Source organism: Helianthus annuus, chromosome 11 (assembly GCF_002127325.2).
Source record: "Helianthus annuus cultivar XRQ/B chromosome 11, HanXRQr2.0-SUNRISE, whole genome shotgun sequence".
NCBI classification, from domain to species: Eukaryota; Viridiplantae; Streptophyta; class Magnoliopsida; order Asterales; family Asteraceae; genus Helianthus; species Helianthus annuus.
Window position 1 is genome coordinate 18,542,227 of NC_035443.2, and position 13,866 is coordinate 18,556,092.

At 43.3% G+C, this 13,866-nt stretch overlaps 1 protein-coding gene across 1 annotated transcript; it reads right to left on the bottom strand.

Annotated features, from left to right (window-relative positions):
* Positions 1 to 481: 481 nt before the first annotated feature.
* LOC110887921 lies at positions 482 to 1,555 on the bottom strand. Its single transcript, XM_022135479.1, has 2 exons — positions 1,295 to 1,555; positions 482 to 1,201 (listed from the first exon to the last, which is right to left on the bottom strand). Exons 1-2 carry the CDS (start codon positions 1,553 to 1,555, stop codon positions 482 to 484), a joined length of 981 nt encoding a protein of 326 aa, XP_021991171.1.
* Positions 1,556 to 13,866: the final 12,311 nt, after the last annotated feature.

Below are 13,866 nucleotides of genomic sequence, written 5' to 3' on the forward strand. Positions count from 1 at the left end.
TGCTCCGCGTCTTCAGCCTGCACATGTCTCCGCTTCGCTAAGTCCATACGAAGACCACAAACCGAGAAAGAAACACCATCTTCATTCTCCCATTTCCACTGGTCTCTATCGCCTTTTAAACTCACGGCCGCAAGCAGCCTAGTGAGCTCGATAAGCTGTTCCCATTCATTTTTCTGCGAGGGATTCTTAATCCATTCCCAAGCCCATACCGGATTCCCCACTGTCCCCTGCCAATAAGATGCCGTAGTAGCATCCTTAAGTTTAGCTATCCGGTAAATATCTGGAAACAAGGTCTTGAGCGGCTGCCCCATCAACCAATTATCCTTCCAAAAGTTTGTATTGGTTCCGTTTCCACCGTAACCTTGAGTTTATCTCTGATATTAATCCCTTCCTTATAAAGAATCACGTCCAATGATCCAATATCCTTCCACACCCCCGACAAGGAATTTTTGACCGGAATCATCTTGTTTCTTTGAGCCGTTTAATGAAGAGCAGAGATGACAGAAGCCCACAGTTGATTAGGTTCCTCCTTATGTCTCCACCACCACTTGGCAAGCATCGCCAAGTTAAAATCTCTTATACCCCCTATCCCGATCCCGCCCAACTTTTTAGGTTTACTCATCTTCTCCCAACGGGCCCAACTAATTTTGTTTCTCAAATTTGTCTTTCCCCAGACAAAGGACCTCCTAATACTCTCGAGTTTATTCACCACCGCTTTCGGGGCAAGAAAAAGGGATAGATAATATGACGGGAGGCTACCAAGCACAGCTTTTGCAAGGGTGACCCTCCCAGCAAATGATAGAGTTCTTGCTTTCCAAGCCGAAAGCTTCCTGTGAAACTTGTCAATGACCGGCTGCCAATGAACCGCCCTTTTCATGTTGGCACCGATGGGGACACCTAAGTACACAAAAGGGAAAGCTCCGACCCCGCAATTAAGAATCTCAGCCATATCTCGAGTCTCGACATCTCCAACCCCTACCCCATAAATTTTACTCTTGTTGTGATTTACTTTAAGACCCGCGACCAGGAACAGGCATCTCAGTAAATGCTTGAGGTAGGTAAAATTGTGCTCCGACCATTCACCGATAAAAAGTACATCATCAACGTAGCAGAGGTGCGAAATGATAGGACCTCCATTAGGAGTTTGAAAACCATGATATAAGCCGAGACTTACGGCCCTTCTCATGAACATGTCCAGCACCTGCATTGCCAAGATGAACAGAGAAGGGGATAGAGGGTCCCTTTGTCATAACCCCCTTTTAAACACGAACTCGCTTGACGGCGACCCACTGACAAGAACCGACCCTTTTCCTGAGCTAAGGCACCCTTTTATCCAAGTAATCCACCTTTCCGGAAAAGACATAAACTCCATGACTTTGAATAAGAACTTCCAATTAATGGAATCGTATGCTTTTTCAAAATCAACTTTGAATACTAAAAGCTTGCCCTTATTCTTTTTAACCCAAGAAACCGATTCGCTCACAATCAAAGGCCCATCTAAGATATTCCTCCCTCCGACGAAGGCCGATTGAGTTTGAGCAATAAGATTATCCATGACGACCTTAAGGCGATTTGAGAGAATTTTAGACAGGATTTTATACACTGACCCGAGAAGAGAGATAGGCCTGAAGTCCGAGTGATCCTGTGGGTCGCTATTTTTGGGGATAAGAGCTATAAACGACGCGTTACACCCCACACTTATTTCTCCTGTCATGTGAAACTGTTCCATAACAGCCGAGAGCATAGGTTTGAGTTGTTCCCAGTAGGCTTTAAAAAATGTAGAGTGAAACCATCAGGTCCGTTGATAAAAAAACATAATCATCATCATTCTTGGAGATAGTCACGTGAAAAAGAAACAATTGTTTTGAAGGGGGGCGGCGCACGTGAATGAGAGATGCATTTGAGGATTTGATTATTTTTATGGAATCATCACATCTCATCTTGGGAGCCAACAAAAATATTACACGCATACACTGATGGGCCGACATCTTAGATTTGTGACGGCCATTGGGCCGCACATGATTTGGCTTTTGACGACAGACAACAAACTGAATTTTTTGGAGAGAAGGGAGGAGTCATCATCATGCACGCAGCGCAGACTTTGAGATTTGGGAATCTAGGGGAACAATTTTAATATTTTATTTCATCTCTCAAATTACTCGAGGAAGCTTAATCAGTACGAGATCACAACCGATGCAGTAAAGACTCTTATGAACGGCTAGGCTTTTTGTGGCTTCTTTTAGGTGGACGGTTCAGTTAGGTTTTTACTTTATTCAGTTTACACTCAGGTTTGGATGTATTTTTGACCTTGACAAAGTTGTATGGATACATTGATGTGTTGGTTTCTTTGAACTATTTGCGAGTGTTTTGAGTTCTTGCTTTACAACTTGTTCGGTTGATAACAAAACCTAGTAACTGTTTGTGTGATATAGAGTACGTTGACTCACACTAGTAAACAGGGTTAATCGAATTATAAAAGATCTGATGACAAAAACCAATTTTTGATTATCATATTAAATTAACCAACTTTCCAGCATCATGTCTATGTGATGGCCAATTAACTGAGTAAACTGAGTTTTGTGAAACCTAGAATCTGAAGTTTGGAGGAAGTTACGTTTTATAAATCTGATATCTTTTCTTGTTGTTAGTTTTTTTAGTTTCTTTCAAATTAATCAAAACCCCCCAATTCTATATTAGTACTAGTTAATCAAATAATTTAGCTAAACATTAACCACAAATTCTCCGTGGATATGATACCCTACTTACGCTATCTACGTAGTTTCATTAGGTTTTTGATTGACTCTGATCATAGTCATCAAAATGCCGCCATTGCCGGGGAATTAGTGCGCTTAGTGTTAGTTATTTAGTTAGTAGTTAGTTGTTCTTGCTTTCTCATAAAAATTTAAAAATCCCAAAAATATTGTTCTTTTTATTTTATTTTATTTTTATTAGTTCGATATTACACTCAGGTGTTTTGTTTGAGCTTGTGTAGGTCTTTGAATCATGGATCGAGCTTATCAGCCAGAGTTTAATGAATTCCAGGATTTCGAATTCTCATAACATAACCGACCAATGCATCAGCAAATGAATTTTCAAAACAAACAATCACCGACTCAAAACCAATATGCTAGATATGATGTAGATGAAGTGAATGGGTATTACGACCAGTTTGGATGTGAAGAATATAATGATTTTGTGCCTCCACAACAGCAGTTTATTCAAAGAGGTCAGAATCGAGTCAGTTTGGGTCATCAAATGTATAATGGCGTTCAGCAGAATGGTTATGGAGGGCAAATGGGTCAGTATGGGTCAGATGATAACTCCATCAATGAAAAATTGGAAACAATTTTGGAGTTAATGAAGGATATTCAGAAAGACAACGAGGCTAGAGATAAAGAAATTAAGGCATTGTCACAACAGGTTGGAAAATTAGCTGAAGAGGTGGCAATTATCAAAAGAGGTCAAGATATGCTTTGTAGTGATATTCAGATCAATCCAGCTCACGAATCCTCTTACACAACGAGTGCTGAAAGTACTCGTCCTTTTTCCTTTTTCTGAAATTTCCATTGTTGAAACTCATTCACCCCGGGGTGTTGAGGGTGTGGTAGATGAGATAAATGGGTCTGAGTGTAAGAATGAACATGATCAGGAAACTAAAAGTTTTACAAAATCTATAAATGGTTCAAATGGCAAATTTTTTTGAAATTGGTAATTTTAATGTAAAAGTTCCATTTCCAGAAGCTTTAGTTACAAACGAAAATTTAAGTAAACGGGCACCACCTAGGGGTGAAAGGTGGGAAAGTTTTGAAAAAATTAAAATAAATAAACCGTTTCTTAAACAAATTAAGGAGAGTCCTGATCATGTTGAGTGTTTAGAAGAGTTAAGTAACCATAAACTGTCACACCCCCAAAATCCACACGCGGAGTACCACCGCTTGGAGGCGTGACTGACCAGGATCAAGCCACCAATCATATCAAACATAGCATTTAATAATAATCAAAGATACGATTGATGTTCCAAAACCAAATGTTGTATATGTAGCGGAAGCATTAAATGTAAAACCCAAAAACATAAGTATCAATGTGTGAATGTAAAAGTGTTTAATAAGCATTCACGAGTTCTTGTCCACAACGACCCGCTTCTCCTCTGGTGCAAGCTCCAAGATGTACCTAAGGTCCTGCAAGGCATGCAGCAAATAATCAACAAACTAGTTGAGCGAGTTCACAGAAAGTAAGTTCATAACATAGTGCATAAGCATAGCTAGTGGGGGCTTCCCATACTAGTGTGTTCATAATACTGGTGGGGGCTTCCCATGTTTATCCTGGCTAATGAGGGCTTCTCATTAACGGTACTTACTAGACTAACTTCCGACCATGTGTTCTTCTTTACCGAGAACAGGAATACGTACAGGGTCACGTAGGCTTTACGTGACGTGCCCTTCCCCGAGGACAGTGGTACGCGTGGGGGCTACGTAGGCTTTACGCAGCGTGGCCTTCCGACCTGGAAGCCAGTGAATGGTATTGGGTTACGTAGGCTTTACGTAACGTGTCCTCCCGACCCGGGAGACAAATGGCAATTAAACTGGGTTACGTAGGCTTTACGTAACGTGTCCTGACTAACCTGAGGACGATGGTCTATAGTCTGGTGTATGCGTAAGTACGAGTAATCATTTCATATTCAACATATCCAACCCAATTCCCAACCCGGGAATCCCATGCCTTGGCTGTGTGAACTCACCTTGGTTTGCTCGGCAGATACACAAAGAGTATAGATAAGCTAGTAAATGGTCAATCACGTCCTAGCATGGTTGTAATACAAGTCAGGTTTGGTTCAATAATGCACGTATACAACATGGCAAACACGTATGCACGCAAACACATTAAGTACACCACTTGTGCTATTCGGATGGTTGGGCCAGAGAGCTTGTGCGAGCCCAACCATCTTGTGCGATGTAAGTCTAGGCCCAAACCTTACCCGGCCCAACTAATTAACAAGTCAAATATAAAGGTCAGCCCAAACAATGTTGATTGTGATCCAATAGCAAGCGGCCCAAAATAAAACAAGTAGTAAACATGACATATACGGTCCAATTAACATAACAGTCAATCTTGTGCGTTTACAATGGACTTGTGCGATCAGCCACTAACCCAGCCCAACAGTTTATCCGGCCCAAACTATCCAGTAACACATACGGCCCAAAACAACATGAAAAGACGTTGTGCGATCCAGCTGATCTTGTACGATCAGCTGGGTTGTGCGAGACACTTTGGGCTGTCCGGCCCAACAGTTAGGCTAACCCAACAACTTGTGCGATCTGTCAATTCTTGTGCGACTGAGGTCACATTGTACGACTGGTCCTTGTGTGACTGGATCAAGTCTTGTGCGAGCAGGTTCACTTGTGCGAGTGGACCTGTTGTACGTGTGATCTTGTGCGACTGATTAACAACATTCCGGATTTCATGCTTTCGGTTACACATTCAATAGTTTCCAAACATAAAAATTATCAATCAACAGGTTTCCAATTATCACATATCAATTAACAACTTCCTTTCAAGCTAACCATCGATCAAACAGGCAATTTAACTCACTAATTCGTATGAACCCTAGTCTAAACATGCTCATGAACAATCACCCGAGATATTCGATTATAAACACCCAAGGTTCAATTTCCAAATAACAATAAGATCACAGAACAAGATATCCGGGTTAACATCAAATCTGTTTATATTAGCATATCCTTCGATTCATACGAACTTATATCCGGTTAGTAAACATCATTCGATTTCATATATCAAGAACATTCTGATTTGCATAAACATGAACAATAACACATATGACTTATAACATCAATCAGGCATGAACAAAACCATAACACACTAACCGATTAGGGATAGATGATCCGTTCACGAACAAGAAGGTCTTCGAGGTGATAGCCGTCGGGTTTGAGAGGGAGAGAGAGCAAGTAGGGTTTTTAGAACTTGTGTGTGTTATCCAAAATTGTAACAAGTGAGATACAATACCCCCTCATGTGTGCTTGTACGTAAAAAGCAATGGGCCGGCCATTTACTTGGGCTGCCCTTGATCCGAGCACATGATGTGCGGCCCAAATAGCTTGTGTGATCTTGTGTGAGTGTGTATTTGTGCGATTGGGCTAGATTGTATACATACACATGCGTTTACACAACACACTCAACAAATAGATATATCATTCACGTAATCATACATGCACGTAATAGTAAAACATTCATTAAAACACACAAGTCACATAACATTCAATAATATTCGCTTAATCAATCAAGTTCACATAGTCGTGCCATAAACGTTACATCAAAGCGAGTCTAAAGTTCGAGTTGTCACATTATCCCCAACTAATTGGAAATTTCGTCCCGAAATTTGGTATGCACTCACTGAGGAAGCTAGGTAAACTGTACTGTTCACTGATTTTCCTGGGGTGTCACATCCTCCCCCCGTTGATCTGGAATTTCGTCCCGAAATTCCGAAGTAGTAGCTTCAGCCTCAGTAGTGGTAGCATTGGTTTCGAATAACTGGGGGTACTTTTCTGTCATCCTGTCTTCGCGTTCCCAGGTGTACTCTGGGCCACGTTTGGAGTTCCAACGAACTCGGACAAGAGGGATTCTCTTGTGTTTGAGGACCTTCACATCCCGGTCCATGATTTCAACTGGTTCCTCGACGAACTGCAACCGCTCGTCGATAGTGAGTTCTTTGAAAGGAATGATGAGGTTTTCATCTGATAGGCACTTCTTTAGGTTCGATACGTGAAAGACATTGTGAACTGCCCCGAGTTCAGCTGGTAGGTTCAACTTGTATGCAACTTTGCCAATCTTTTCTATGATTTCGAATGGTCCGACGTATCGCGGATTCAGTTTGCCCCGTTTGCCAAAACGTACCACACCCTTCCAGGGTGAGACTTTCAATAAAACCCGGTCCCCGACCTCAAATTCCAAAGGCTTTCTACGCTTGTCCGCGTAGGCTTTCTGACGGTCGCGTGCTGCCGCCATGCGTTGTCGTATCTGTGCAATCTTTTCTGTGGCGTCCACTACAATCTCTGGACCCGTAATCTGACTATCCCCCACCTCTGCCCAACAGAGAGGTGACCGGCATTTACGCCCGTACAATGCCTCGAATGGAGCGGCTTGAATGCTGGTGTGGTAACTGTTATTGTAAGAAAACTCCACCAAAGGGAGGTGCTTTTCCCAGCCGTTGCCGAAATCGATGACGCATGCTCGAAGCATGTCTTCTAGCGTTTGGATCGTTCGCTCAGATTGTGACAACTCGAATCCTTGACCCTGATCGTCGAGAGACGAGCATTTTATTAATGCTCATATTCACTGTCATTATTATCAATCCTCGGTTGTTATTAAATAACGGTAACGCACGACGAGAGAAACACACACTTTACCGTCATACAATTTAATGGGTTCTTACACGGGCCGAGCCCAACACATCTCCTCTACACATAAACACTCTACATATAAATATTCATGATAAACCCTAGGTCCCCATTTTGTTCTTGGCAGCCAACACACGCACCCCATACTCCTCCCCTCCTCTCGTTCTCGACTACAATTTCCGGCGACCGGAGCCACGAATTCCGGCGACCGCCTCCTGTCCGATAATCACCCAAGCAACCACAACCCGTTCCCCCCCCACGTTCATCTTCTCAAACACTCACACACTGCCCAAACCCCCTCTCTCGATCTGTGCACCAGCTGACTATCACCACCGTCATTTGGTGGTGGTACGATGAAGAAGCAGCGAGGACCAAGAGCGACGGCAATGTTTCAGGCGACGGCGGCGATGTGACTCCAACTCACCGCTCAGGCCTAAGCTGATGATAATGGAAGCTCGGGTCATGCTCAGTTCGAGTCTCCGTTCAAGAAAGGAGCAGGGGTCGCGGTCTCGAGTTCTGCTCGGGCCTGGTCGGGTTCAGCCTCGGGTCGCACACCGCAACATGTTCTTAACCCTCCGGTCAGTATGCGATTGCCTTGCATCTTGATGTCTTCTGTTTTATTAAAAATACATATGTAATTAGTTGTTTTGCTTAGATCTGCATATCGGTTGGTGATGTTATTTGATTAAGAAGTGATGGTGTGTTTTAGAATGATGGATATTACATAATTATTGTGCATAAAACTTTTGATGTAAACTGTTGTGAATTTGGTCAGTCCTTGACTATTGTTGTGGTGCCTGAAAGTGTATACTTGCTACTAGTTGCTTGATTGGATATGGGGATTGTTTGATGTTAGTAGTTAACTGTGTAGTGTTAGGGGATGTGGTTATGAATAAGTGATCTAAGATTTTGTTATCTGAGATTTGTCTTAGTGATTATCTTGCATCTATAGTTGTTTTGATTTCAAAATGAAAGTGGTTACGAGACCGAGTCAGGTCCGTCTGAAGTTGTGTGTGTGGTATGTGCGCCTTGTATTTTCTTGTAATTGTTGAGTCATGAAAGGAATGTGTATAAATATTAATGACTAGCTATTCAAAAGAGGATGTGATGTTGCTAATTGGTATGTTCTCTTCATGATGAACTGTTTGAATGATGTCAAAATATTTGATATATTGGTTTTGATCTGATTTGTGCACGAAATAGACAAACAAACATGTTTATGCAATATTAGTGGATAGTACATATTTGTTTCATAAAAATGCATTTCTATTGGTTCGTACAAGGTGACAGGTTCTAGAAGGTCTTCATGTGCACGTAATCACGGTTGCGAGTCGGAACCTTTGGTTACGACTCGAGACCACAGCAGGATTTGTCGAGACCTCCCGGTTGCGAGTCGTAATCAACGCGTATCGAGTCCGGTTGCGAGTCGGAACTGCTGGTTGCGAGTCGTAATCTCCGGTTGCGACTCGTAGTCAAAACATGACGAACCGAGACCTCGGTTGCGAGTCGCAACCTTGGTTGCGAGTCACCCTTGTCTCGACTGGGCTGTTATTGGGCCAAAGAACTTGTTGGATTATTTGCTAACTGGACTGCTTGTGTATCTGTTACTGTTTAGGCCCAATAACCCCACTGTTTGTATGTTGGACTTTCTGTTGACTGGACTGCATGTATACCTGTTACTGTAGTTGTTTGCATTTATGATAAGTGTGTTTTATACGTGTTTGTACCCAACTTGACCCATATTTGGCAACCATGTTAGGACGTGGTGACCAACATACTTAACCAAGTAACGTATCATACCGAGCAACCCAAGGTGAGTTCACAACTTAAAAGCATGCGTCCCGGTGGTTTGGGACACGAGACTAACAACTCTATCCCCTGGTAAAAGGGGATACCATTTACATACCTTCCCTCGTTATTGGGAACAAAACTTACTTTTCCTTCCCTGGTATTGGGAAACCTTTTGGTTAATTACTGTTTATACGGATTTCAACTAACGGCACTAAACGCAACTCTATCACTCAAGTCCCTACTACATAATACCGATTAGTCGCCGGGGCCAGGCGAACGGGTTATTAGTTGATAGCGCTATTTAGGTCTTACCAGCCTCACACCGTGCCATGGTATGGGATCGGTCGTGAACTAATGTACTCAGGCATCCGTCAATGATGATAGAACATTGACATCGGGGCATCCTGCGGAAACGCAAACGGTTACCTAGTGTTCGGTATTGGAAAAACAGTTTAGTCGCTAACTTTTGGGGTAGCTCCCCATGGCATGTATAAACGGATGAATTAACTGGTGAAACAAGTTTTTGGTAATTAAAACTGGACAACTAGTGAACTCACTCAGCATTATTGTTGACCCCTTTACTGCATGCTTTGCAGGTGGCCAGTGACTGGAGCAGCTACTTGGGATGTGTAGTGGTCGTCTGCCCGTGTGTTGGGCATTTATTACGCTTACCTTATGAACACTGTTTAAAACTATTTAATTATGCTTCCGCTACTTGTTACTGTTTTAAACTTGAAATCTTAAACTCTGAACTTGACATTTGCTAATCTTATGGTTAGTAAGTATTACTTTAATATTAACCAATGCTTAGTATAATTGGTGGCTGGATCCTGGTCAGTCACGCCCTCGAAGCGGGTGTTATCCGCGGGTGGATTTTGGGGGTGTGACAGATTGGTATCAGAGCCATTGGTTATAGTGAACTTGGTTTTAAAAAGGGGAAAAATCTTTTTGGAGAAAACCAGACTATAACCCGTGACTCGTGACGACACTACACTCCAAGTGCAAGGCTCAACACTTTCGACCTCATAGCTCGGACCAGTGTTTACTTATTTGCTTACCTTATGTTTCCTGATATGCTATACATACTAGTGTGCCTAATTAGATAGATACACCTCTCTCTTCTATCTCATTCTCGCTACATTACGACATCACACTCATACTGTGTTTTCTGTGAATTTATCGTTTTGATAACCTCTGTTTGGCACTCGAGTTTGGGGAACCATTTGACACGAGTTAGGAGGAACTGAGATGAGCATGCAAATCACAATATTATTGTGGGTGCACACATAATAATAAAGTGGGGTGCATGCGAGTCCCAGTGAGGCTTAACAAGTGAAAAAGGGGTTCCGTTTCGTTATTTGTATGATGAGAGACACAACAGTCCATAGGAGCCGTAGCAATGATTGTCTCCTACTCGAACACGATCTTTTCACTTCTCACTGCACCCTTTCGAATCTCGAGGCTATCGAGTATCACCTGAACACCCATATGAACGCCTAGCGAACCGTGTAGAACATTAGGTGCTTGTACGAACATCCCCGGGTTGGATGTTGAAACGACAATGATTGGTCTATATCCTTCTCACCTTTCTTCGCTTGCTGGAACTTAACGTGTTGACGTCTTAAATCCCGAAGTGCGATCACTTCTGCAACACTATCTCAACATACCATGTATTACTCAGTCAACTTGCAAGAACGGTGGACAAGAGGGTAAACGTAGTACCTTACTGGCTTCAGCGTTTGAACGACCCTAGTCACCAACAACAAACATCAGCGAATTGACTCCAATCAAATCCTTAACCCTAGTCAGCGGCTCATGGGAGCCAGCCCTTACGAATCAATCGGGACATAAGCGATGACAATTGATCATGGTGCGGAAATGCGTAACGGCCAGCTCGATAAGTACACCTTGGGACGAAACGACGCGGTGAACGGTTACTCGATATACTTACCTAAGAGAGGCCTGCTACGAAACACATAGAGAAGTTTCCAGAACGAATCGACAAAGGGGAGCCACCCCTACATCATGGGATGTTAGAACGGGGAAACAGCGTCATTCGCATCCTTTTTACTTGCGTATTTCTTTCCCGCCTTAAGTAGTGGGACTTGTCCTCTCACCCGACTGCTCACCTGGATTCTTGAAACTTGCTAGTAAGTCTGCACCTTTCGAGTTTATGTTTACACGTCTCCAACACGTAAAACCTGGGTGGTGTGTGCTTCTCATTGTGGTGCCAGCAATCGCATTACCTCTCCGTCGACCACGAAGTTATTTCCTCCTAATTCCTCGTTACATGGTTAATCCTTGCTCAAATCTTAGCACGCCCCAAGACCCAGCAAGATGATATCCTTCCTACGAACCGGTGTATTTGAAGACGTGGCTAGACAAGGATACGAGCCAGTCAACCCACCGACGAGTACGGTGACCTTGATGCTTACCTTATCCTTCGTTTGCCATAACCGTTATTCCTTGACGACTTTTCTAATTCTACGAATCCTTTCACTTGCTTCCGTATGAATCGATGTTTATTGCTTAAGACGGTATCCTCACTTCTATCGTTTCTTTATTACGGCATCCACGTTTCTTCATATGGAAACCATGACCTGATTTCTCTCCAGATTTATGAATTCAGCAAGATAGACCGTTAGTCGACAAACCTCATAAACCCTGAAATATGGCAAGATCTACCTCAATCATGCCTTTTCGAAAGCCTGTTTCCGCAGTTTCACATCAACCCCCCCCCCCCTCGACGATGCAAGAACTACTTCAAACTCATTTGCATGGCTTAGACTAATCCGCTCGAACTTGATTCCCTACCGATCTGAGAAATCATATCCTGCTAGACGTCTCTGTAGACGTTAAAACCTACAGACCCGCACGACGACCATCCTTCTCTAGCTATTTCATTTTGCGCTAACTATATCGACGTAACACCTCTTATCAGCAAGCAACGTTCTTGATTCTAAACCCCCATAGCTTGTGTACGACCAGCTACCTCATTGACACTTGATAAATCTCTATTACTGATCCCAAAGCTGTCATGCTTTGTCTCAAGTTGAACGCAACAGTTATGACTTCCCTTCTTGCATTATCCCGCTACTCGTGTTGCGATTCACGGATTCCATGAACCTTATCCTACTCTACTCTGCACAAATCCTCGTTTGAACAAACTACTTCCTATGAATGTTACTCGTTGGAGCGACGAGCCAAGGATACCCCAGGGGTAACGGGTATCGCAAGCACTGTTCATCGAACTCGATACGATTAATACCTAGCTACGACACTCGAATTTATTCTATCCTGTCAGAATTCGACACTTGTTCTTTTGACGACGTCCGAACCTATTCCGAGAACCAGTGGGAATCAGGACGACTCCTAGGCTCTACCCTGGTACTTCTACAACGCAACCCGCCTAGCGCTAAGTTTCCAACGCACAACCTTTTTAACGTCGCAAAAGCCCGCTTTCTCTCGACCATACACGAAACCCCCCACGATTTTGACCCGAAAGAGTATCATCTGACATTAGGAAGGTGCACAATAATCCACAACTCCAGCAATTGAAAGATGTTCTATGAGGTGCTTCTATCTTACCTTATCCTATCCAAGGCATTGGTGAAATGTCTGCTTGTATCGTTGCGCAACCAAGGAAACCGATAAGTTTTCGAACCTACAACCACCTACTTAATAGAAGTAGCCGTGGGGGCATGGAGTGCCAACTTCTATCACTTTTGATTGAAACCTACGTTCTGTACCCGATTCGCCTCAGACTGAATACAAAAACCTTTGGCTTACAGTCAGACATGAGCACCGTGTATCGCCCACAAACTGGTGGTCGGGCCGAACGCCCCATCCAAACATTCAAAGGCATGTTGAGAACATGTGTATTGACCTTAGATACGAGTGACACCTCCTTTATGTAGAAATCTCTTCTAACAACTGCTACCGCACTAGCATTCAGGCAACACAATTTGAGGCATTGCACGAACGCAGATGCCGGTCACCCCTATGTTGGGCGGAAGCCAAACTTCCGGCCCAAAACTTGCACTTGACACAACGGGTAGGATTGCCCAGGACAGACAACGCATGGCGGCAGCTCAAAACCGTCAGAAAGGCTACGCGGATAAGCGTAGGAAACCTCTAGGATTCCTAGTCGGAGACTGGGTTCTACTTAAAGTTTCACCCTGGAAGGGTGTGGTATGTTTTGACTAACTAAACGAACTTAATCCGCAATATGTTGGACCATTCGAAATTACCGGGAGGATCGGTAAGGTAGCTTTACAGACTGAACCTGCCTGAAGAGCTGAGTGCAGTACACAACGTCTTTCACGTGCATAATCTGCAGAAGTGCCTGTCAGACGAAACATTAGTTGTTCTTTTTGTAGAAACTTGTGATCAGCAACAAACTACGCTTCGCTAAGGAACCGGTTGAGATCAAGGATCAAGAAATCAACACCCTCGAGCGTAGTGTAAACAACAGACCGAGTTCGTTGGAACTCACGCGGTGGCCCAGAGTTTACCTGGGAACGGGAAAACCAGATGATGCGCATGTATCCCCAGTTGTTTGCAAACGTTACTTCCAGCACTGAGGCTACAGCTGAATTTTGGAAAGAAAATTCAAACCAACAGGGGGTGATGTGACACCCCACGAAAACATTTAAACACACTA